The 24254-nt window shown below is 45.7% G+C and overlaps 1 protein-coding gene across 4 annotated transcripts in view; it reads right to left on the bottom strand.

The window, feature by feature from the left end:
* Positions 1-419: 419 nt before the first annotated feature.
* E2F6 (E2F transcription factor 6) overlaps positions 420-24254 on the bottom strand; it is a 49867-nt gene continuing 26032 nt past the window's right edge. For 2 of the 4 annotated variants that reach the window (XM_044289627.1, XM_044289628.1), the window contains exons 7-8: positions 10515-10662; positions 420-1047 (exon numbers count right to left, since the gene is read on the bottom strand). In XM_044289627.1, coding sequence (XP_044145562.1) covers positions 1026-1047; positions 10515-10662 — 170 coding nt within the window. In that variant the 3' untranslated portion in view covers positions 420-1025. Of the gene's footprint in view, positions 1048-10514; positions 10663-15497; positions 15694-24254 lie in introns of those variants that run through there. The other 2 variants (XR_006388644.1, XM_044289629.1) reach the window with 2 other exon arrangements.

The following is a 24254-nucleotide window of genomic DNA, read 5'->3' as shown; positions in this document are numbered from 1 at the left end:
GCCAGGATTAGCTGAGCGGAGCGGGCATGACAGTTCTTAGCAGAGCAGGCAGAAGCCCGCTCAGCTAATCCAAGCATGGTACATGGGTACAGGGTACTGATGTGCTAATGCCAGGAGTTAGTAACTGTCCAGAGAGCACGGGCAGGAGCAGCAATGTGCGCTCATGCCCGTACTCCCTGCGCTGCTGTTGCTCATTCATAAAATGAGTACTGTCAGCAGTGTACAGAGATCTGAGTTTTAAACGCACACTGAATGGTGCGCTTTAGGGATGTAAAAGTATAGTAAAAAAAAAAAATTTATAAAGTATATAAAAAAAAAATATATATATATATATATATATATATATAAAAAAAAAAATTATAGGGAATTAGGAAGAACATATTAAAAATTATAAAAGTTTACGGACATGCAGCAGTTTATACAGATATATAAAGCAGTTTATTATAGATATAAAGAAAATGACAGATGGATAAATATATAAAAGCCCAAGTGATTAATCGCTGTGGTATATGTAACATATAATTAACCCCATCTGTCCAGTGCAATTATCCTGACATCTTAATATGTATAATTTCTTTGCAGAACGTCCATTTTTCATGGTTGTGGAGACAGGAGACCTCTTGTCATATGATCTTGCAGCAGGTATGTCTGACCCTTGTGTCAGCACAAGTGATTCCCGACTATGAAGCTCTTATCAGCCGCAATGTCTGGAGAGAGGAAAAAATAAATAAAAAAAATTCCACAAAACAGTTTTATGTCTGAGAGTAAAGAACGAGGACGTCCCGCAGCCAGTATAGCGCCCTGAAGATGTGGCGTTCCAGTCACATACCGCATAGGTCTTGATTTCCTGCAAGAAAAAGGGTTAGATCTTCTTTGATGAAACAGAAAATAAAAGTCATTTCCTGGCTCTTCCTGCAGCCATAAAAACCAAAACCCGGATGGTTTGGGCTGTGCAGATAACTGGCCAGCGAATCCAAGAATCTCTTCCAAAAAGTCTGTGTAACGTGCACTGGTAAACAGTCGCATCAGATGCCGTCATATATCAGTCTGAAAAATAAAACAAGACACTAAAATCAGTCATAATACATTAAAAAAAATAAAAACATATTACTAGATGCCTGGACATGTTATTTCTCCAGATTTATGGGCTATAAGCCTGGAATTAGTTAGCTGTGGCTTTCCCACATTTAATATTCCTGCTATCTGCTGCGAACAGATGTTCCCCAAGCCGAGGGATCATTACACAGGACATATTGCAGAGCAATGGCCATGGCTGACAATAAATCCTCATGTCTGCATCGCACTTCACTACCAGCGCGTGGGGCTCAGGAGGATAGCGCCCAGCACGGAGCCTCCTTTATACAGCGGGAGATATTAGGAACAGGTGGTGTATGTGCAGCTATTTCAGGGGCAAGGACAGTAAACTTCTGTTAGTCCAGCATCTGATAGTCTCATCAGCCACCACTTGTTTGCAGAACAGAACTGCAATGTATACTGGAATACGACAGGTCCAGAAGTGGAAAAGCGATCAGAGAGAACAGATTCCTCAGCTAGAGTAGTCGATTTAAAGTACATCAGGAATTACAGTACAGTATCTGCAGTTCCCAAATTTAGGACTTTAGATTCACCTTTACATCACCAAATGCCAGCCTACATGTTAAAAGGGACGTTTCCAACTTCTAAAGTAATGGCATATCATTAAAAATCTCTGGGGTGCCCACCAATACCGAAGATGTACTAGTCACCCAACCGTGCAGGAACATGCAGTGCAGCAGGAAGCGCTGCATATCCATCATCAGGATCGTTCAGACACCCACTGAGATCATAAAGTGATGGCACAACGTAGCAATATACCATCACTAGAAGATGGGAAAAAAACTTCAATCGTATACTGTATATTAACCCTGAATAATGAACAGACACGTTTTTGTGATTTAGTGCGCTTGGTGGTTTAACTTTCTTTTACCTGTTGGACTACCAAAATAATTGGGCTTTTTTTTTTTAGGGCAGCTCTGCGTCAAAAACCTCAAGCAGAGAATGCTGCTGCTTTGTATTAAGTGAACACCCATTGGTAAACAAAAAAAACAAAACACAACAGATTCCGCACTTCAAAATCAGTCGTGTGAACTGGCCCTAACTGGGGCATTCTATCCTGGCAGAGCTATTTAGGGTCTACTAAGACCCTGCAGCTCTCATATGCCTGAGCCGCTTCCTCTACTCACTGCATAGCACGCTGAGCACTATGCACCAGGCACAGGAGAAGGTACAATCGGTAATACATCTTACAAGCTTTTGCAATAAAGAGGGTTACCCTGGAGCACGGATGGTACTCTAGTAGTGTAGGCAAAACAGTCACCCAGCTCCACAGAGTATAACGCTTCATCCTCTTTATTGTATCATTAAAAGCAACCAAGGTATGTACATGATTGTATCCGGTGTTTGTTTTTAATATGATACAAAAAAGAGGATGAAGTTTTAATCCCTGTGGAGCCGGGTGAATGTTTTACCTGGAGAGGCGCTAATAAACCACTTCTGTCTTCTTCTCGGGGTCCGCAGGCTGTTAGCGAGATTGCAGGAATAGGAGCTTTAATCCTGCGCCATACATGTACGGCGTTCCAAATACGTGTACAGCGCTTGGCTGTAAGGGGGTTAAGAGGGTTCTCCAACAATAGAGAAACATCCCTGCTTCTTCCAAAACACGGCACTACACTTGTCCACAGGGAGAGTGCTATTGCAGTTCAGCTCCATTCACTTTAACCCCTTCAGAACCTGCCATTTTTTCACCTTAAATCCCAGGCCATTTTTTGCAAATCTGACCAGTGTCACTTGATGTGGTAATAACTTTAAAACGCTTTTACTTATCCAGACCATTCTGAGATTGTTTTCTCGTCACATATTGTACCTCATGACAGTGGTAAATTTGAGTCAAAATATTTCATTTTTATTTATAGAAAAAATATCAAATTTACCAAAAATTTTGAAAAATTCTAAATTTTCTAAATTTCAATTTCTCAGCTTTTTAAAGGGATTCTGTCACCTCGTTTTCGGTTATAGAGATGCGGACATGCACGGCTAGATCGCCGCTAGCATGTCCGCAATATACCGGTCCTATAGCGCTGTGTGCTTTTATTTTGTTAAAAAAAGGATTTTAGAGATATGTAAATGAGCCTTGTAAGGTGCCCAAGGGGCTGTACGAACCTTCCTGGAGCCCAGCCATGCCCACCTGTGAAGGAGCCCAGCACCGCCTGCGTCCTCTGAATCTCCTCCTTTTGTCACAGTTAGATTGCCGTAATCTCGCGATGCACGAGCTCGCGCATGCTCAGTGCCGGTATAGTGTTCCTTCCCTGTGCTGGCATCAACCTCAGGGAAGGAACTGCGCATGCATGAGCTCACGCATCGCGAGATTACAGCAATCTAACTGTGACAAAAGGAGGAGATTCGGAGGACATAGCGGTGCTGGGCTCCTTCACAGGACCGGTATATTGCAGACATGCTAGCGGCGTTCTGGCCGTGCATGTCCGCATCTCTATAACCGAAAACGAGGCGACAGAATCCCTTTAAGTAATACCGTATTTATCGGCGTATAACACGCACAGGCGTATAACACGCACCTTCATTTTAAGAGAGAAATTTCAGGATTTTTTTTTTTATTTCAAATAAAGAACTTTGAAGCAAAATAAGGGTAGCTCAGAACTTTTTTTTATTAATATTATTAACACTTATAAGGTAAATAATGTAAAAGGACAGTAAAACCAACTGTTTTAACAAAGAAACTTGGATATTCTGTTTTTACAAAAGTTTACTCGAAATCGCTATCTGGGAAACCAAGAAACTCTTCATCTTCACTGCTATCTTCAAAATCGCAATGAACACTGCTGCTTTCACTGCTACCATCTTCATAAATCAGCTCATCTTCTTCACCATCCAAAGCATTACTTATGCCACATTTCTTAAAAGATTTGATAACAATATCTTCTTTAACTGCGTCCCACGAAGTCTTTATCCACTGACAAACTTTTGAAATGCCAGGTCTTTTCATTCGCCCAGAATTCGTAACTTCATGTTGGTTTTCATCACACATGTATTTATTCCATTCTTCACGCATTAAGGCTTTGAAGGGCTTGTTAATGCAAACATCCAATGGCTGCAATTGTGATGTAAGTCCTCCTGGAATGACTGCTATTTCTGTTTTGCACATTTGAAATTCTCTCTTTGTTGGTTCTGTAAGATGAGATCTAAATGAGTCCAGTACTAACAAGGATGGCTTCTTTAACAAAGCACCTGGGCGCTTCTCCCACACATTTCTAATCCAAAGCTTCATGCCTTCTTCATCCATCCAACCTTTGGGATGAACATGCACCTGTATGCCACTTGGAATTTTCTCCTTAGGCATAGTTTTCCTTTTAAAAATGACCAATGGTGGCAGCTTGTTTCCATCTGCAGTGACAGCAAGGACCACAGTATAATGATTTTTTTCATGACCTGAAGTCTTAATTGTTACTGTCTTGGCACCTTTTGCTTCCACGGTTTTGTTTGAAGGAACATCGAAGGTGAGTGGTACTTCATCCATGTTGCCTATTTGACCAATTTCAAAATTTTGTCTTTTTCTTTGTTTGATAATAAAATTATGAAAATTTATTATCTTCTCTTCATAATCATCTGGCATACGCTGGGCAATCCTGGTTCTTGTTCTCATCCGAAGCTCATGCCTCTTCATAAATCTTTGGCACCATGATGCTGTTCCTTTGAAATCATGTATTTGCAACTCTTTGCTGATTTTCACTGCTTGAATAATGATCATTTTTGTTGATAAAGCAATACCAGCTTTTCTATGATTAAGTACAAATTCCTTCACCTGTTCTTCTAATTTTGGCCATTTAGCAATACCGCTACGAAAATTGCATTTTGTTTTTGATAATGTCTTCAGTTTTTCTTCCATTTTTCGCCACTCTCGTATTGTGCATTCTGTTGGTGGCTCTCCAAAATGCCTTGCTGCAGCCCTATTTCCATGTTGCTTGGCATATTCCACAACCTTCAACTTGAAAGCAGCTGTATATGCTGCACGCTTTTGTTTTAATGCCATTAGGGATACCAGTAGTAGGGAAATACGGTACGGTTATGAATGCAGTTTTTTTCAGCGTCAGAGTGTCAGGAGAGTCACACTGCAGTGGTATACTTTTTACCTAAGTTTAAAAAGAGTAAGGTAGTATCAGGGGTGTGTAAATTTACATTCTGCACAACGCCAATCATAAGTAGTGAGGCATTTCCCAAACGTCAGCTTCACATACACACGCTACCTATGATTGATGATGTGCAGCGCTGGATCCTGTGTGATCCTTTGCAGGGATGTCTCTTAGATCCCATCCCCCTGTCAAACAGTACCGTATTTCTTTGCCCGCCCCCTCCGCGAGCAGATTTATTTTGGCAATCTGGTCCCCTTAGGCTACTTTCACACTAGCGTTCGATCGGATCCGTTCTGAACGGATCCGATCGTAATAATGCAGACGGAGGCTCCAGAACGGATCCGTCTGCATTATATTAGCTAAAAAAAGCTACGGTAAGTGTGAAAATAGCCTCGTACGGATCCGTCCAGACTTTCAATGTAAAGTCAATGGGGGACGGATCCGCCTGAAGATTGAGCCATATTGTGGCATCTTCAAACGGATCCGTCCCCATTGACTTACATTGTAAGTCTGGACGGATCCGCACGCTTCCGCACGGCCAGGCGGACACCCGAACGCTGCAAGCAGCGTTAAGCGGTCCGCCTGTCCGTGCGGAGGCGAGCGGAGCGGAGGCTGAACGCCGCCAGACTGATGCAGTCTGAGCGGATCCGCTCCATTCAGACTGCATCAGGGCTGCGTTCGGGTCCGCTTGTGAGCTCCTTCAAACGGAGCTCACGAGCGGACCAGCGAACTACTGCACAGCATCTATGGTATGTGATGCACTAGCACTAGCACTTTTATATATTTTATAGAAATAACCCTCCAGTTTCCACTTCAACACTTATAGTTGTACCTGACGGGTACAAGTTCTCCTCAGACAGCAAACTCTCGCGAGTCTGCAAACTCTCGCAGTGCAGAGCGTTACCGTAGTTACGCTCCGACGGCCGCGAGAATTAGTCATGAGGAAGGCGCGGGTTTCCTGGGCTGAGCCGCTGCTACTGATCGCTGCTGTGCGGTATGTACGGTACATCGGCGGTGTATATGGTGTCCCGACGGCCGCGAGAATTAGACAGGAGGAAGGCGCGGGTTGCCTGCTACTGATCCACTCGCTGCTGTGTACATTATATCGGCGGTGTATACTGTAAAAACATGGCTTTTTAACTTTATATCGGCGTATAACACGCATACATCATTTGCCCCCTATTTTCAGGGAAAAAAAGTGCGTGTTATACGCCGATAAATACGGTAGCTCCTTAAAAAGTTATTACTTTACATTTCCCATAGGTCTACTTCATGTTTGGATCATTTTATAAATTACATTCTCTTTTTTGGCGACGTTAGAAGGCTAAGGCTACTTTCACACTTGCGGCAGAGGAAGCCGGCAAAACAAATGCCACCTGATTGCATTTTAAGACTGATCAGGAACCTGATCCGTCTTACAAATGCACTGCAAGAACGGATCAGTTTTGATTTTATTTTTTTACATTTTTACCGGTTTGCGCATGCGCAGACCGGAAGGACGGATCCGGCATTCAGGCAAGTCAGTTTTTTTGGCCGGAGATAAAACCGTAGCATGCTGCGGTTTTATCTTTTGCCTGATCAGTCAAAAAGACTGAACTGAAGACATCCTGATGCATCCTGAATGGATTGCTCTCCATTCAGAACACATAGGCATAAAACTGATCAGTTCTTTTCAGTACAGAGCCCGTGACGGAACTCAATACCGGAAAAGAAAAACGCTAGTGTGAAAGTACTCTTAGAAGTTTAGAAACAAATCTTTAAATTTTTCAGAAAGTTTCCAAAACCCACTTTTTAAGGACCAGTTTAGGTCTGAAGTCACTTTTAGGGATGGCTTTGCTCATTCGCGATTTGCCGAACATGCGAACTTATGGCGATATTCAGGCTGTTAGGGACACAAATCACTAGCTAATAGGTCCACAAAAGTCCTTTTAAGGACTGGGATAGGTGTACTATTTTTTGGTGTGCAGTACAAAGGGGTGTAATACACTTATAATATACTTTCTAACATAGAAAGCATATTATAGTGGATTTGTATTGTGCAGCATTGGGACTGGTGATCGGTTCTGCAGCGATACTACAAAGAGTGACAAACGCAATTAGAAAAAAATAATTATAGCTGGTGTGATAGACCAGTGGTCCCCAAAAACGACAGATTGAAGCGGGGTGTTATAAACCAATATACTTTCTTTATAGTGCATTTGGGTACTGCAGCATTTGTTTGCGGTTTTGCTGCGTTCCTTCTGCTACACACAATGACAAACGGTACTGGAAGAAATAATTATAACTGGTGTGATATACCAGTGGCCCCCCAAAACGACTGATTGAAGCGGGGTGTTATATAACAATATACTTTCTTTATAGTGTATTTAGGTACTGCAGAAATGTTGCCTGTTTTGCTGTGCTCCCTTTGCTACACACAATGACAAACTGTATTGGCAAAAAATTATTATAACGGGTGTGAAATACCAGTCGCCCCCCAAAACGACTGATTGAAGCAGGGTGTTATATACCCTCTTCCACAAACACTGAGCTTCTCTAGAGACAGACATTTAAAAAATGACAGGCAGAGGAAGAGGCAGGCCCTTCCGCAGGGGTGGTAGGGGTAGGGCAGGAGCACCAGGCCAGAGCCTAAGTGGGAAGTTGCGTGCGATTACGTCAAAGGACGCACCAGACTTGGTTGAGTGGCTGACTCAGCCTTCGGCACCTTCTGCTGTGTGCACCCCCAAAGACACCACCACCATATACCCTCCGCCTGAGTCAAAGGAATTATTTTCCGATCCATCACAAGACATTTCCGATGCGCAGCCATTCTTGACATCGGATGAGGAGGTAGCAAGTGCAACAGCCGCCACTCAGCAGTCTGACGACCGTACCCAGATCAGTCCAAAGAGGTTGGTCCCTGCTGTTGCTGCCTACTCAGAAATCTTTAAGGTTATTGGTGGAGAAGGTGACGTCGATGACGACGTGTCTATGGACATCACGTGGGTGCCCACAAGAGAGGAAGAGGAGGGGAGTTCAGAGGGAGAGATGGACAAGCAGATAGGGAGGAGAAGCAGGCAGAACCTACATTGCACAGGAGGCAAAAAGCAGACTGCTAATGTATCAGGAGCGAGCCATCAACCATGCACGGTCACATCTGGCGCTCCCAGGACGCAGTCAGATGGCTCCGCAGTGTGGGCTTAACGTGTCCGCTGCTGACGATAGTGTTGCCATCTGCAGCCTGTGCTGTCAACGCATAAGACACGGTAAGCCCAACACTCACCTAGGGACGACCGCCTTAAGGCACCTGGCCTCCCATCACCGAGCCCAATGGGAGCAATGCCGTCAGAACCCACAAAGCCACACTCTAGGCGCTCACAGTCCAGCCTCTTCTTCTCCTCCCAATTGTCCTCAACTCCACCTTCCATCGTGCCGTCATCACATTTATCTGGCAAAAGGCAGGCTTCCGTGGCCCAAATGTTCGAGCGTAAAAAGATGATGACGCCAGATAACCCTCTTGCCCAACGGTTGACCGCTGGCTTGTTGGAACTGCTAGCCCGCCAACTACTGCCATATAAACTGGTGGACTCGGAGGCCTTTAGAAAATTTGCGGCCATTAGAACCATCTGAGACAAGTCAACAAGAGGAGTCTGAAGAGGAGGATGGTGTTAGGGCGGATGGGGAGGAGCAAGAAGAGCATGCTTTAAACCTTTCTGGGACGAGGACGACATTATCCTGGATGGTTAGCAGGAGCCAGGGCACTCCACCACTTCCAGTTTAGTGCAAATGGGGGCCTTCATGCCCCAGTGTTTTAAGAGGGACCCCTGTAAAAGAAAAGCATAAAGGGCAAGGCCCAGTACTGGGTGGCAACGTACTTAGACCCCCGGTACAAACAAAAAATGGTGGAAATGTTACCACCATCACAGAGGGCTGTCAGAATGCAGCATTTCCAGGCCTTGCTTTGAGAAATGCTGCATTCTGCTTTTGAGAGCGCTGGCAGAGTAATTTTCACTCACAGAGAAACAGTTGTGGGTACCAATCCAACCGGGCCTGCAAGAAAAGGACGGTTTGAAGATGTGTTGGTCACTTCTGATATGAGATCATTCTTTCAGCCGACCCATCAACAGTCACCCTCCGGATCCAGCCTCAGGGAACGCCTAGACCGACAGGTGTCCGACTAAAATCGGGTTAACGGCCGATGTGGACGCTCTGAGAAGTGATGAACCCCTGGACTACTGGGTGGGCAGACTTGACCCCTGGCCAAAGCTGGCACATTTTGCCATGGAACTGTTGGCTTGCCCCTCGTTAAGTGTCCTGTCCGAAAGGACGTTCAGCGCAGCTGGGGGGGAAATCGTGACTGATAAGCACATTCGCCTAGCTCACGACCTCACATTTCTAAAAATGATTAATACTGGGGGGGCGCACTGCGCCACCAATGAAGAGAAATCTCTAATTCATTCATATACAGGAGGCGGGAGCTGTCTGCAGAATCACATAGCCGGCTCCCGACCTCTATGAGCGGTAGCTGCGATCCGCGGAACCTGAGGGGTTAACTACCGCAGATCGCAGCTACCTGTGATTCTGCGGCCAGCTCCCGCCTCCTGTATGTGAATGAATGAGAGATTTCTCATTGGTGGCGCAGTGGCCATAACCCCACTCCTTCTCTTGTCCTCCCTCCCCTCATTGGCGGCAGCACAGGGGGAGGGAGACACTGCTTCCTTCTCCCCTGTGCTGCTGAGGGAACACAGAGCGCTGTCAGCAGCGCGATCTGTGTTCCCAATAAGTTATCAGAATATCGACAAAATAGATGCCGATACCGATAACGGTCAAAATACTGAATATCAGCCGATATCGGTAAAACAGATAATCGGTCGATCCCTAGTCCCGGTCTTCGGTAAATACAGCGGCATAAAAGGCCTTTTATGTCCGTTGAATGCCTAATTTTTGGGGCCTGTATTAGTGGCCGACACTTACTTATTTATCCTGTGAACGGCTAATGTACCTCCAGCCACAGAATACAAAGTTCTTTGCCGTCAGGTGAACGCCTGTTGGCTAATTTTTGGGGCCTGTACTGGCCGACACTTACTTCTGTATCCTGTGAATACCTAATTTTGCTGACTGGAATTGAAAATCAATGGGTCTGTAAACGCTAAATTGTGGAACGGATGCGGACACATTTTTCAGACATGTGAATGGACCCCTATATGTATTTGACATGTATTTACCGGTAGCTGTCAGTTCTGGCTGATTTAGGCCGAGCTATTACACTCAAACAGAGCAATATTACAAAAACCAAAATACACGTTATAACGATTTATATAACTTAAAAAAAATAAAAAAATTTAAGTCAACTTTTCCAATAGCAGGATCATCTCCTGCACCCCCTTCAAGGCCTGGTGTTGCCTCTCCTCCATGGCCTTCATGCGCTCCTGAATAGCCCGCATATCCTGGCGGTGCTCCTTCTGCATTTTTGCCACTTTGGCCTTCAATGTCTTCAGTACTGTTGGAAAAAAAAAATATATATATATATATATATGAACATTTGCAATTCTTATTAAAACCTTTATTTTGTCGTGCATATGACTTTGATCGCTTGCCATTACACCTTTAAGGGATAAAAAAAAGTTGTAAAAAAATGCTTTTTTGGAGAGTTTTAAATTTTTGTTTTGAAAGGTGTTCACCTGAGGGGTTACTTGGTATGATATTTTTATACAGCTGGTTGATACAGATGCAGCAAAACCTAATATGTTTCCTTATTTTTAGTTATTTCTGTTTTACACAATAAAAGCATTGTTGAACCAAAAACAATTCATGTTTTACTGTCTCCATAGTTTGAGAGCCATATTATTTTCATTCAGCGATTGTCTAATGGTAGGGTCTCATTTTTGGCCGAATGAAATTACAGATTGGTACTATTTGGGGGGGCATATGCCTTTTTTGATAGCTTGGTGTTGCACTTTTAGTGATGTTAGGTATTTTTTTTTATTTTACAGTCTTTGGCCTCATGCACACGACCGTTCAACCGATGACTTTCAATGGGTCCGTGGAAAAATCGGAAAATGCACCGTTTTGCAGCCGAGGCCGTGATCCCTGTATCCTGTCCGTCAAAAAAAATATGACCTGTCCTATTTTTTTGACGGACAACGGTTCACGGACCCATTCAAGTCAATGGGTCCGTGAAAGAACACGGATGCACACAAGATTGGCATCTGTGTCCGTGATCCGTGGCCGTAGGTTGCTTTCATACAGACGGATCCGAAGATCCGTCTGCATAAAATAGATCTAAGTTTTCACTTTGGGAAAACTCATATCCGACAGTATATTCTAACACAGAGGCGTTCCCATGGTGATGGGGACGCTTCTAGTTAGAATACACTACAAACTGTGTACAAGACTGCCCCCTGCTGCCTGGCAGCACCCGATCTCTTACAGGGGGCCCGTGATCAGCACAATTAACTCCTTCAGGTGCGGCACCTGAAGGGGTTAATTGTACTATCATATCCCCCTGTAAGAGATCAGGGCTGCCAGGCAGCAGGGGGCAGACCCCCCCCCCTCCCCAGTTTGAATATATTTGGTGGCCAGTGCGGCCCCCCCCCCCTCCCTCCCTCTATTGTAATAATAGCTTGGTGGCACAGTGTGCACCCCCCATCGGGCCTCCTCCCTCTATTGTAATAAATCGTTGGTGGCACAGTGTGCACCCCCCATCGCCCCCCCCCCCCCTCTATTGTAATAAATCGTTGGTGGCACAGTGTGCGCGCCCCATCGGCCCCCCTCCCTCTATAGCAGTAACAACATTGGTGGCCAGTGTGCGGCCTCCCATCCCCCCCCCCGATCATTGGTGGCAGCGGAGTTCCGATCGGAGTCCCAGTTTAATCGCTGGGGCTCCGATCGGTAACCATGGCAACCAGGACGCTACTGCAGTCCTGGTTGCCATGGTTACTTAGCAATAGTACAATAGTAGAAGATTCATAGTTACCTGCTTGCTGCTGCGATGTTAGTGTCCGGCCGGGAGCTCCACCTACTGGTAAGTGACAGGTCTGTGCGGCGCATTGCTAAAGAACTGTCACTTACCAGTAGGAGGAGCTCCCGGCCGGTCACAGACATCGCAGCAGCAAGCAGGTAAGTATGAATCTTCTACTATTGTAATATTGCTAAATAACCATGGCAACCAGGGCTGCAGTAGCTTCCTGGTTGCCATGGTTACCGATCGGAGCCACAGCGATTAAACTGGGACTCCGATCGGAACTACGCTGCCACCAATGATCGGGGGGGGGGGGAGATGCGAGGCCGCACACTGCCACCAACGTTGTTACTGCTATAGAGGGAGGGGGGCCGATGGGGGGCGCACACTGTGCCACCAACGATTTATTACAATAGAGGGAGGGAGGGGGGGGGGGGGCGATGGGGGCGCACACTGTGCCACCAACGATTTATTACAATAGAGGGAGGGGGGGGGGGGGGGGGTCTGCCCCCTGCTGTGCTGCCTGGCAGCCCTGATCTCTTACAGGGGGATATGATAGTACAATTAACCCCTTCAGGTGCGGCACCTGAGGAGTTAATTGTGCTGATCACGGCCCCCTGTAAGAGATCGGGTGCTGCCAGGCAGCAGGGGGCAGTCTTGTACACAGTTTGTAGTATATTCTAACCTGAAGTGTCCCCATCACCATGGGAACGCCTGTGTTAGAATATACTGTCGGATCTGAGTTTCATGATCTAGCTCATATCCGACAGTATATTCTAACATAGAGGCGTTCCCATGGTGATGGGGACGCTTCAAGTTAAAATATATCATCGGATTGGAGAAAACTCCAATCCGATGGTATATAAGAACTCCAGACTTTACATTGAAAGTCAATGGAGACGGATCCGTTTTAAATGGCACCATATTGTGTCAACGTCAAACGGATCCGTCCCCATTGACTTGCATTGTAATTCAGGACGGATCCGTTTGGCTCCGCACGGCCAGGCGGACACCAAAACGACTTTTTTTTCCATGTCCGTGGATCCTCCAAAAATCAAGGAAGACCCACGGACGAAAAAACGGTCACGGATCACGGACTTACGGACCCCGTTTTTGCGGACCGTGAAAATAAACTGTCGTGTGCATGAGGCCTTTACCTGAGGGGTTAGGTCATAGGATATTTTTAAAGAGACGGTCGATATGTACACGGCAGTACAAAATATGTCTGTCTATTTTTTACCTTTTTTTTATTTAAAGTCTTTATACTGTGAGACAGTGACAGGTCTCACTCAGGTTAGAGGCAAGGAAGGGGTGGATAGTTCGGTCCACACCCCTGTTCCACCACAGGTGAGAGAAGCTGGAGGTAATCAGCCTAGCACAAAGCACCTCCCAGAGTGTCAGAAAGGGAGAAGTGTGTTACCTGTGGACAGAGGCCTGGAGGCTCTGTCTGTGTGGTCTCAGCTGGGCAATGCTGAGGGACCACAAGGCTGTGAGATAGCCTGGAGTTGGGGGACACAGCGACGCCTGGGAGGGTCGCAGGGCCATAGTCAGGCAGACTACTGAGCCCCAATCCCCCACAAGAAATACTGAACTGGAGACAGTGGGCGTACTGTGCTCTGTACAGCCAGGAGGCTGTGGGACTTTGGCTCAGAAAGCCGCACGTGTTCACAGGGTGTGAACAGGGACTTAGGTGAGTCAGGCATCTATTTGTTTAGTTAGAGCCTAGCCGGGCAAGTGTTTGTTATTTTGTATTATTGTTTATGTTTATGCGGATGTGCCGCAATAAAGCACAGTGTTTGGATCTTAAACTTGGTGTCCTGAAGATATCTGTGCGAATGACCCCCAAATAAGAGGCGATCCCTTACAATACACATTGATGATTTAAATCTCAATACATTAGTGATATTTATGATTATATAGTATTAGTTTGATATTTCAGTACAGTTTTATTTTGTTAGTGATAGTTCAAAAGAGTTTAAGTTTAATGGTTTTAATGTAGATTAAAGAGTTATTGTCCAGTGTTCTGTATTACTGTAATGTATGTTGTCCCCTCATTGTTGGCCCTTTTAACCTGTTACGGACACCCTGATGTCCTGAGGACACAGGGCGTACCTGTACGCCCTGTGTATTTCCGATCACCGCCGCGCGGCGGGCAGTGATCGGAACAAGGTGCCTGCTCAAATCATTGAGAGGTAGCAGTCACGCCAGCTCTCAGGATCGCTTCCGATTGGTCGGAGCGTCAGTTTTGAATTGCCGGAGCTCCTCTCCCTGCTCATACAGGTCCGTGGGGCAGGAGAGAGAGGAGCTCGGCTGGATTGTAAGTTTTTTTTTTGTGCCAACAGGCACACATCTGAGTAGTTTGGAGAGGTAGATTAGGCGGGGAAAGTGAGGGAGAGTTAGCATATAAAAAATTGCAGTTTAGCACCCGGATCACGTGTCTGGGGTCCACAGCACTCAGCACTGGTGTACCCCAGAGCATTTTGAGCCCGTGATTCCTGATTTTGTTGGCCAAGCAGGAATTCAGATTCCCACAGTGGGCTTTACTGAATGTGACCACTTTGTGAATCTGATGGTGGAGCAAATGAACCTGTACGCCCAACAGTTCATTGCTCAACACCTGGGCTCCTTTTTGGCTAGATGCCGGTCAGTGCAGCCGGGATGAGTACATTTTGGGGCCTCCTGCTGCACATGGGCCTAGTCAAAAAACAAACAAAAAAAGTGTCAGGCATTACTGGAGTGGGGACGTCCTCTACAAGAACCCACTTTACAACACGGCCATGACACCCTACCAGTTTGAGGCCATCTGGAAATGCCTGCATTATGCAGATAAATTCTACCTGTTAGGTGCCATGACGGCTACCATACACTTCAGGGAGTGCAGGTTACACAGCAGGCCCACTCCACAACACCACCAGCGAATTTAGCATAGGAACCCGTCTAACAGAGATCGCCTTGACGCTCGGCAGACGGGCTCAAATAATTTTGTACAAAACGATTTGCCAAGTATCTCGCACTTATAGTGTAGCACTTGTTATTATTATGCAATTTTGTACTCTATATTGCAGTTTATTGTCGCATTGCATGTTTCTGTCTTTTAATGTTGTTCCCTGCCATAGCAATGTGCTACTGCGGTTTGGTATGTGCTGACTGACCCCCTTTTTTGGCTTTTCAATTTAAAAGAAGGTCTAAGTTGTGGGCATGTTCTACAAATTACATGATGGAAATCCTAAAACAATCGATGTTAAACTCCAGGATGTGAGGCAACAAAAAAATAAATAAAAAATTAACGAAGTCAAGGGGTGAATACTATTGCTTAGCACTGTATACATTACAGAGTGGTTGGCAAAACATTCAAAAGTTATTTACGCATCTACCTGGGTATTTTTCGTCCGGGATCATTTTTATAAACCGGGGGGTGTCTCCTTTTCATGTGTGACAATTTTTTTAATGATGGCCAGACGGCATTGTTTGAGACCCATTTTGCGACAGATCTCAAAAGGCCAGCTCCCGCACAATCCGCTGCTTCTCGGCATGGGACCCGTTGCGGTCATATCCCAGCCCCAACATCCGCTGCAAGAGAAAAATGCAAGCATATAATCCCAATTTTTAACCATAATAGTATTGAAAATAATTTACTCAAGTAAACTGCAAAAAGTATTGAAGTCTTTGAAGTGGAAATATTAGTGTTTTTTCACAACTACGGACCATACAAACCCGACCTGCAGAGTGGACAATCGCACGGCGTCATTGGTTGCTATGATGACGTGCGCTTCCGGCCACCACCGCTGTACTGATACACTTGTATGATCTATACAAGTTTTTTAATGTACAGCGGTAGCGGCAAGAAGCGCACGGCGTCAAAGTGAGTTAGCAACCAAAGACGCCGTGCGCTCGTCCACTCTGCAGGACAGCAGCCCGGGTTTTTACGGTCTGTAGTTGCGAAGGGGGGGGCCGCATGCACACACGCGTGTGCATGCGGCCTTATTGTTACGGCTAGAAGATGGGATTGTTTTATGACTGTATGTGGGTGGGGTCTGAGCTATAGGATATTGTCCAGCTAAGCAGAGATGTACCCGTCTAGTGAAGTGACGTTCCGGTATGGGGTGTACAGCTGGTTCGTCTTCCTGGGATGCACCCTGGGTAACTCTAAATGAACCAGCAAATACTGGTGGTCTGACAAAGAAAGCTTCTCCCGAGTCCTGACCAACAGGATACAAACTATGATCTATAGACGGTGTATGTGCGGTATATAGTGTGTGTGTCATGACAATGGATGTGAAATATATTTCTCTGCTTTCCATACACATATGCTACTAACATACTGGGAGTGATGTCACAGGAATACTTACTGCAACAATCACTAATATCTAGCGAGACCTTATAAAATGTGAAGTTTTGTGCACTTAAGAAAAATTTGAATCGCAGAAGGTCGCACTGGTGATTTTTTTATAACTCTTAATGCATATAAAGCGATTGTTCAGACATGCAGGTGAAATGTAATCAAATACACAACTTTGATGTAAGATTACTTACAGTCACCGGGAGTTCTTCCTATTAGTCGCTGAACTTGGTTCCAACCATCACATCCATGTAATTTCTAGTCGGTGTAAACCAGTTGCTGTACGCCACGCCTTCCTAGTGCATGTGCTCTAGGGCTGCAACGATTAATCAATATAATCGATAATATTCGATAACTGGATTCGTTGCCGACGAATCCAGTTATCGAATAATCGTCCGATTCGTTGTCGGCGCCGTTTACCCGCCCCTTCATCAGACTTGCATAAATTACATACACATCATCGCCGTCCTCAGCCACCCAGGCTCAGCCTCTTCCTCCTCGCTCGCTGCAGACTCCGCCCACCGACGCTGAAGTCACGTGTCACAGAGCCTCTGAGCGCAGTGTGTGAGCGGCGCGAAAGTCTCTCTCCTCAGCTCAGGGCGCGAAACTAAGGCTCCTTAGCTCAGTCCCAGCTAAGGAGCCTTAGTTAGAATATTTCTTGTTCCCTATGGAAAGTAGAGACGACTTTAGGGAGGAACGCTGGGTCTAACTGAAGAATTATTCGATCCGGGCAGACTCTTAAGAAAGGTTCCTTCATGGATAAGGCCTGAAGTTCACCAATTCTGCGTGCTGAAGTGATGGCCACCAAGAAGGCCGTCTTCCAGGAGAGCAATTTTAACGGAATGGTGTCCAAGGGCTCAAAGGGCATCTTACAGAGGGTATCTAGAACTATAGATAAGTCCCAAGGAGGAACAGTTTGTCTCAGAGTGGGTCTTAGTCTGGATATAGCCTTTACGAACCTTTTTATCCAACGATGCTCTGCTAGAGGGTAGTCCAGGAAGGATGATAAGGCTGATATCTGCACCTTGATCGTGCTAGGGCGTAGCCCTAGGTCAAAGCCCCTCTGTAGGAAGTCAAGAATCTGCGCGATGGAAGGAGTTGATCTGGACGGATGTGTATCAGCCAACCAGGAATTAAATCTGCTCCAGATCTTCCTATATATAGCATTTGTCACTGGTTTCCTACTTTTTTGTAGTGTGGAGATCACAGCATGTGACAAGCCCTGCCTGCTCAGCATTCTCCTTTCAGGATCCAGGCTTTCAGATTCCACTTCTCCAGATCCGGGTGGAGAAGGGACCCCTGAGTGAGAAGGTCTGGCTTCAGAGGGAGTGATATTGGTTCTTCTACCTTTAGCCTGTCTAACAGGGGATACCAGCTCCTCTTCGGCCAGGCTGGGCCTATGAAAATGAACTTCCCCGAGCTCTCGCTGATCTTCCTCAAGGTGGCCGGGATAAGCGGGATTGGCGGGAAGGCATAAGCTAGATCCATGTCCCATGGTTTTGACATGGCATCTATCCCCAGAGCATCCCCGCTGGGATCTAGGGAAAAGAACTGAGACGCCTGGGCGTTTTCTTTGGAGGCTAGGAGATCCACCTGGGGGTACCCCCATTTCCTGCAGATCTGGTGAAAGACTTGCCTGTTCAGCATCCATTCTCCTGGATGGAATCTTCTTCTGCTCAGGTAGTCTGCTGTAACGTTGTCCTTCCCTCTGATATGGAGGGCTGAGATAGATAGGATATTTTCCTGTGCCCAAAGGAAGATTTTTTTCTGCAACCTCCTGAAGGCCTGGGTTCTGAGTTCCCCCTTGATGCCTTATATAGCAGACTGTAGTTATATTGTCTGACAGAACTTGAACGTGATTCCCTTTTAAGAGAAGTTCTGCTGCTTGGAGAGACCTTAGTACCGCCATTAATTCCCTTACGTTTGAGGAACGCTGACTCTCTGCCAGGGACCATGAACCCTGAAAGAGATGATCTTCTATGTGTGAACCCCAGCCGGTCATGCTGGCATCGGTCACCACCGTCAAACAAGGTCTTCTCAACCAGTGAACCCCTCTCTGTAAGTTGTCGGGAGTTATCCACCAGTTCAAGGACTCTTTTACGGACATTGGGATCCTGATCTTCCTGTCTAGAGACCTCTGGTCTTTGTCCCACTTGGTGAGAACTAGACCCTGTAGTGGCCTTGAGTGGATCTGGGCCCACTGGACCATCTGTATACAGGATGTCATCAAGCCTAGTATCCGCATAGCCTCTCTGATGGAGCAGAGGTTTCTTCTTTGGAAGGAGGATATTTCTTCTATGAAAGCGTCGCGTTTTGAATCTGGAAGGAAGGACATCTGTCTCTGGGAGTCCAGAAGGGTGCCTAGAAAGATCTTCCTTTCGCTCATGCAAAGATCTGATTTCTCTAGGTTGACTATCCAGCCTAAATCTTGTAGAACCCATAACGTCGTCTGCAGATGATTCCGCAGAAGGACCTCTGAGGATGCTGTCAGGAGGAAGTCGTCTAAGTACGGGACTATTGTTATTCCCTGTTGTCTCAGGAAGGCCATTATCTCCACTATTAGTTTCGTAAAGATGCGTGGAGCACTTGAAATCCCGAATGGAAGACATTGGAACTGGAAGTGATGAACTATCCCGTCTAACGTCACCGCGAACCTGAGGAACTGATGATGGCTTGGATGAATGGGGACACGATAGTAGGCATCTTTGAGATCGATGGTGCACATCAATGCCCCTGCTGGAATCAGTGGAACCGTTGAACGTATTGACCCCATCTTGAACCTGAAATATTGGATCCATCTGTTCAGGAACTTTAGGTTTATGATAGTTCTTAGTGAACCGTCTGTTTTTTTTTTTTACCCAGAACAGTTTGGAGTAGTGGCCTCTGCCCTGTTGGGGTCTTGGAACAGGAACTATTGCTTCCATTGCGCAAAGTTTCTCCAAGTCCTGAACCATCTGGTTCTTTAGAGACGGAGACTGGGGAGTGGTAACACAGAATCTCTGAGGGGGAGGACGACAGAACTCTATTTTGTACCCCTCTCGTACGGTCTGAAGTACCCAGGGGTTCTGAGTTACTAAAGACCATTGATGGCTGAAGAACCGAAGTCTCCCCCCCCACTGGTCTGGCGTCATTTATTCTGGTAAGAGGAGGTGTTGGGTTTGAGAAGGAACCCCCTCCCCTTCCCACCTTTGGGGTAGCTCCACCTGCCCGATTTGCCTTTCCCTCTACCTGAAAAATTCTGTGTCTGTCCCTGGCCTGAATCCCTCCGAAAAGGACTGAGTCTTCTTAGATCTCTCTTCCGGAAAGCCCTTTTTCCTGTCCGCGGCACTCTCAAGGGTTGTATCTAGGACTGGGCCAAACACATGTGAACCTGAGAAAGGGATCGAACAGAGTTTATTTTTTGACGCTACATCCCCTGACCAACTGCTTAGCCAAAGGGCCCTTCTAGCCGAATTCGCCAGGGTGCTGTTTCTAGCTGAAATCCTGATGGATTCGGCCGAAGAGTCCGCCAGATAGGCCGTAGCCATCTTAAGAAGGGGAATGGATTCAAGAATGTCCTCCCTTGGGGTTTTTAGTCTAAGGTGGTTCTCTAGCTGATTCAGCCATAACCCCATAGACCTGGCTACCGAGGTGGCAGTAATATTGGTATTAATAAGAGCAGATGAACACTCCCAGGCCTTCTTAACCACTTCCCATCTGGGCCATTTGCCCCCTTCCTGACCAGGCCTAATTTTGCAAAACTGACATATCTCCCTTTATGTGGTAATAACTTTGGAACGCCTTTATTTATCCAAGTCATTCAGAGATTGTTTTCTCGTGACACATTGTACTTCATGATCGTCATAAATTTGAGTTAAAATATTTCACCTTTATTTATGAAAACATCCCAAATTTACCCAAAAATGTGAAAAATTTGCAATTTTCTAAATTTCAATTTCTCTGCTTTTAAAACAGAAAGTGATACCTCATAAAATATTTATTATTTAACATTCCCCATATGTCTACTTTATGTTGGCATCATTTTGGAAATGTAATTTTATTTTTTTAGGACGTTAGAAGGCTTAGAAGAAATTCTTCAAATTTTTAAGAAAATTGCCAAAACCCACTTTATAAGGACCAGTTCAGGTCTGAAGTCACTTTGTGGGGCCTACATAGTGGATACTCCCATAAATGACCCCATTGTAGAAACTACACCCCTCAAGTTACTCAAAACTGATTTTACAAACTTTGTTAACCCTTTATGCGTTCCACAAGAATTAAAGGAAAATGGAGATCAAATTTTTACATTTCACTTTTTGGGCAGATTTTCCATTTTAATCCAATTTTTTCTTTAACACATCGATGGTTAACAGCCAAACAAAACTCAATATTTATTACCCAGATTCTGCGGTTTACAGAAACACCCCACATGTGGTCGTAAACTGCTGTATGGGCACACGGCAGGGCGCAGAAGAAAAGGAACTCCACATGGTTTTTAGATGCCATGTCCCATTTGAAGCCCCCTGATACAGTAGAAACTCCCAAGAAGTGACCCCATTTTGGAAATTAGGGGATAAGGTGCCAGTTTTATTAGTACTATTTTGGGTACATATGATTTTTTTGATCATTCATTATAACACTTTATGGGGCAAGGTGACCAAAAAATTGGTTGTTTTAGCACAGTTTCTATTTATTTATTTTTACAGCGTTCACCTGAGGGGTTCAGTCAAGTGACATTTTTATAGAGCAGATTGTTACGGACGTGGCGATACCTAATATGTATACTTTTTCTCATTTATTAAAGTTTTACACAATAATCGCATTTTTGAAACAAAAAAATTATGTTTTAATGTGTCCATGTTCTGATAGCTATAGTTTTTTTATTTTTTGAGAGATTTTCTTATGTAGGGGCTCATTTTTTGCGGGATGAGGTGACGGTTTTATTGGTACCATTTTATGGGACATACGCGTTTTTGATCACTTGGTGTTGCACCTTTTGTGATGCAAGGTGACAAAAATTGCTTGTTTTGACAGTTTTTATTTTTTACGGTGTTCATCTGAGGGGTTAACTCATGTGATATTTTTATAGAGCTGGTTTTTACGGACGCGGCAATACCTAATATGTATACTTTTTTTTATTTGTTTCACTTTAACACAATAATAGCATTTTTGAAACCAAAAAATGATGTTTTAGTGTCTCCATGTTCTAAGAGCTATAGTTTTTTTTTATTTTTTGAGAGATTTTCTTATGTAGGGGCTCATTTTTTGCGGGATGAGGTGACGGTTTTATTGGTACCATTTTGTGGGACATACGCGTTTTTGATCACTTGGTGTTGCACCTTTTGTGATGCAAGGTGACAAATTGCTTGTTTTGACACAGTCTTAGGGTTTCTTTTTTTACGGTGTTCACCCGAGGGGTTAGCTCATGTGATATTTTTATAGAGCTGGTTTTTACGGACGTGGCAATACCAAATATGTCTATTTTATTTTTTCTATTTTTAATTTTTTTTTTTTTATTCCTTACTTGGGGACCTTTTTTTTTCACATGTGAAACTTTTTTTTATTTTATTTTTTTCAACCCTTTATTTTTTTTTACACTTTTCGTCCCCCATAAGGTCATACAAGACCTCTGGGGGACATTTGCTTCACTTTTTCTTCTTTTTTTCACTGTTGATTTCTCCTGTAACTGGGGCTGACATAGTAGCCCCAGTTACAGAAGAAATGCACCCCTCAGAGAGGCTGTACAGCATGATTCTGCGCTGTACAGCCTCATAGCAGGGCTGATCGAGGTCTCTGAGAGACCTCACACAGCTCCTGCACGCTCCGGTCCCGGAACAGGAAGCGCATAGCGCTTCCTGCTCTGCAGACACAGCGCTCGGTGAGCGCTGTGTCTGCAGCGATCTAGAAGGCAGGGACACTTGGGCACTGTCCCTGCCTTATCTCCGGGTTGCCCTGCTGTCACTGACAGCGGGCAACCCGATCAGCAGCTGCACGATTAGCGTGCAGCTGCTATTTCTGAAAGGACGTTTTAAAACGTGCTTTCAGAAATAGAGGTCCACCCATAGGACGTTTATATCCTATGGGCGGACTTAAAGCGGTTAAGTATACCCTCCGCCTTCCTATCCATAGGGTCCTTTAAGTTTGAGGATTCCTCAAAGGGGATGGTGGTCTTCTTTGTGACCTTCGCCACCTGAATGTCTATCCTGGGAACTTCATCCCATAGTTTAGTATCCTCAGGATTAAATATCAGCCGATTTTTTTAATTCCCTAGGCATAACTAGCTTCTTTTCGGCCTCCCTCCATTCCTCCAGAATTATCTCCTTCAAATGGGAATTTACTGGGAATAGGCGAGTCTTTTTTGCCTCTAACCCCCCAAACATCTCGTCCTGAACGGATATGGGAGGGCTAGCTTCCTCTACTTGCATGGTATCTCTAACCGCATGGAGGAGGGCATCTAGGTCTTCAGTAGAAAATAAGAATCTTTTAGGGTGGACTGAAGAGCCGGAAGCAGAGATGGTGTCCTCCTCAATCTCTCCGTCCGAGACTTCCTGATTATCAGAGTCCTCCTGAGTCCTCCTTTTTGGGGGAGGGGAGTCAGGTTGAGAAGGAGGTGGCGGAGGGTTTAGAGAAGAAACTGTAGCCTGTACTTCTTCACGAACGATATTCCTAAGTTCTGTGAGAAAGGACGGCTCCTCCTCCTTCATTAACCTGGCAATGCAATCGGCACATAACTGCTTCTTGTAAGACATATGCATCTTTTCCCCGCAAGTCGCACACTTTCTCGGTTTCCTTCTGGGGTCCTGGGCCGACTGCCCAGAACTTTTTTTATCCTGGGAAAAAATCCGAGAAACCGTGCTCAATGACTGGGGAGAGTACACCAGGGTATAAGGATAAGGACACTTACATGGGCTGCAGCAGAGGGGTCAGACACAATCTCGGATTTAGCTGACGCTTGGGGCTCCATGGTGGCTAAGCAAACACACAGCAGCTCACAACTTCCCCACTGGGGCTTACCTCCACCTCTGCTGCCGCGCTGCTCCGTTCTTATAAGGGGAACTCAACCCCCCCCAGGGGGAGGGAGTCAACCCCTGAGCGCGAGGCCAGGCTTCCAGCGTTTGTGCTGGGCGCCGCCATCTTGTTTCCGGCTGACCCGGAAGTGACGTCATGCGATGCGACGACGATGCCGTCAGGAGCGCGCCGCTGAGCCCAGAGCTCCCGGAGGAGAAGCGGCATCAGCGTCCTGCCGTCCAAGGCAGGCCGGGACAAGCTAGAAAACCCCCGGAGGGGGAGCTAGCGGGGCCGTACGGGACGCCGCCCGACCTGGAATGAGAGGGGAGTACCGGACCCCCGACCTGGCCGCCAGTGCCTAGGTAAGCACCCCGATTCCTAAACGAACACCTGCTTCACTCCTATCCCTGTAGGGACAGGAAGACACTGGAGATTGGAGGGAAGGGCTTTTAATCTGTCTCACTTCCTGTCCCATCAGAGATTGGATTGGACATCCTCCCATGTGCTGTCATGGGGGACGTCCTGGAAAAATAAAAATAAATTTAACTCTCCTTAGTCCACTTGATCGCGCTGCCCGGCATCTCGTCTGTCTCCTTTGCTGAACAGGACCTGTGGTGACATCACTCCGGTCATCACATGATCTTTTACCATGGTGATGGATCATGTAATGACCAGAGTGACGTCACCACAGGTCCTGTTCCTGAAATGAATGCTCCCCACGGGTCCTGTTCAGCAAAGGAGACAGAAGAGATGCCGGGCTACGCGATCAAATGGACTAAGGAGAGTTAAATTATTTTTTTTTAAC

Source organism: Bufo gargarizans, chromosome 4, assembly GCF_014858855.1.
Source record: "Bufo gargarizans isolate SCDJY-AF-19 chromosome 4, ASM1485885v1, whole genome shotgun sequence".
NCBI lineage: Eukaryota > Metazoa > Chordata > Amphibia > Anura > Bufonidae > Bufo > Bufo gargarizans.
This window is presented reverse-complemented; position numbering and strand designations above follow the sequence as displayed.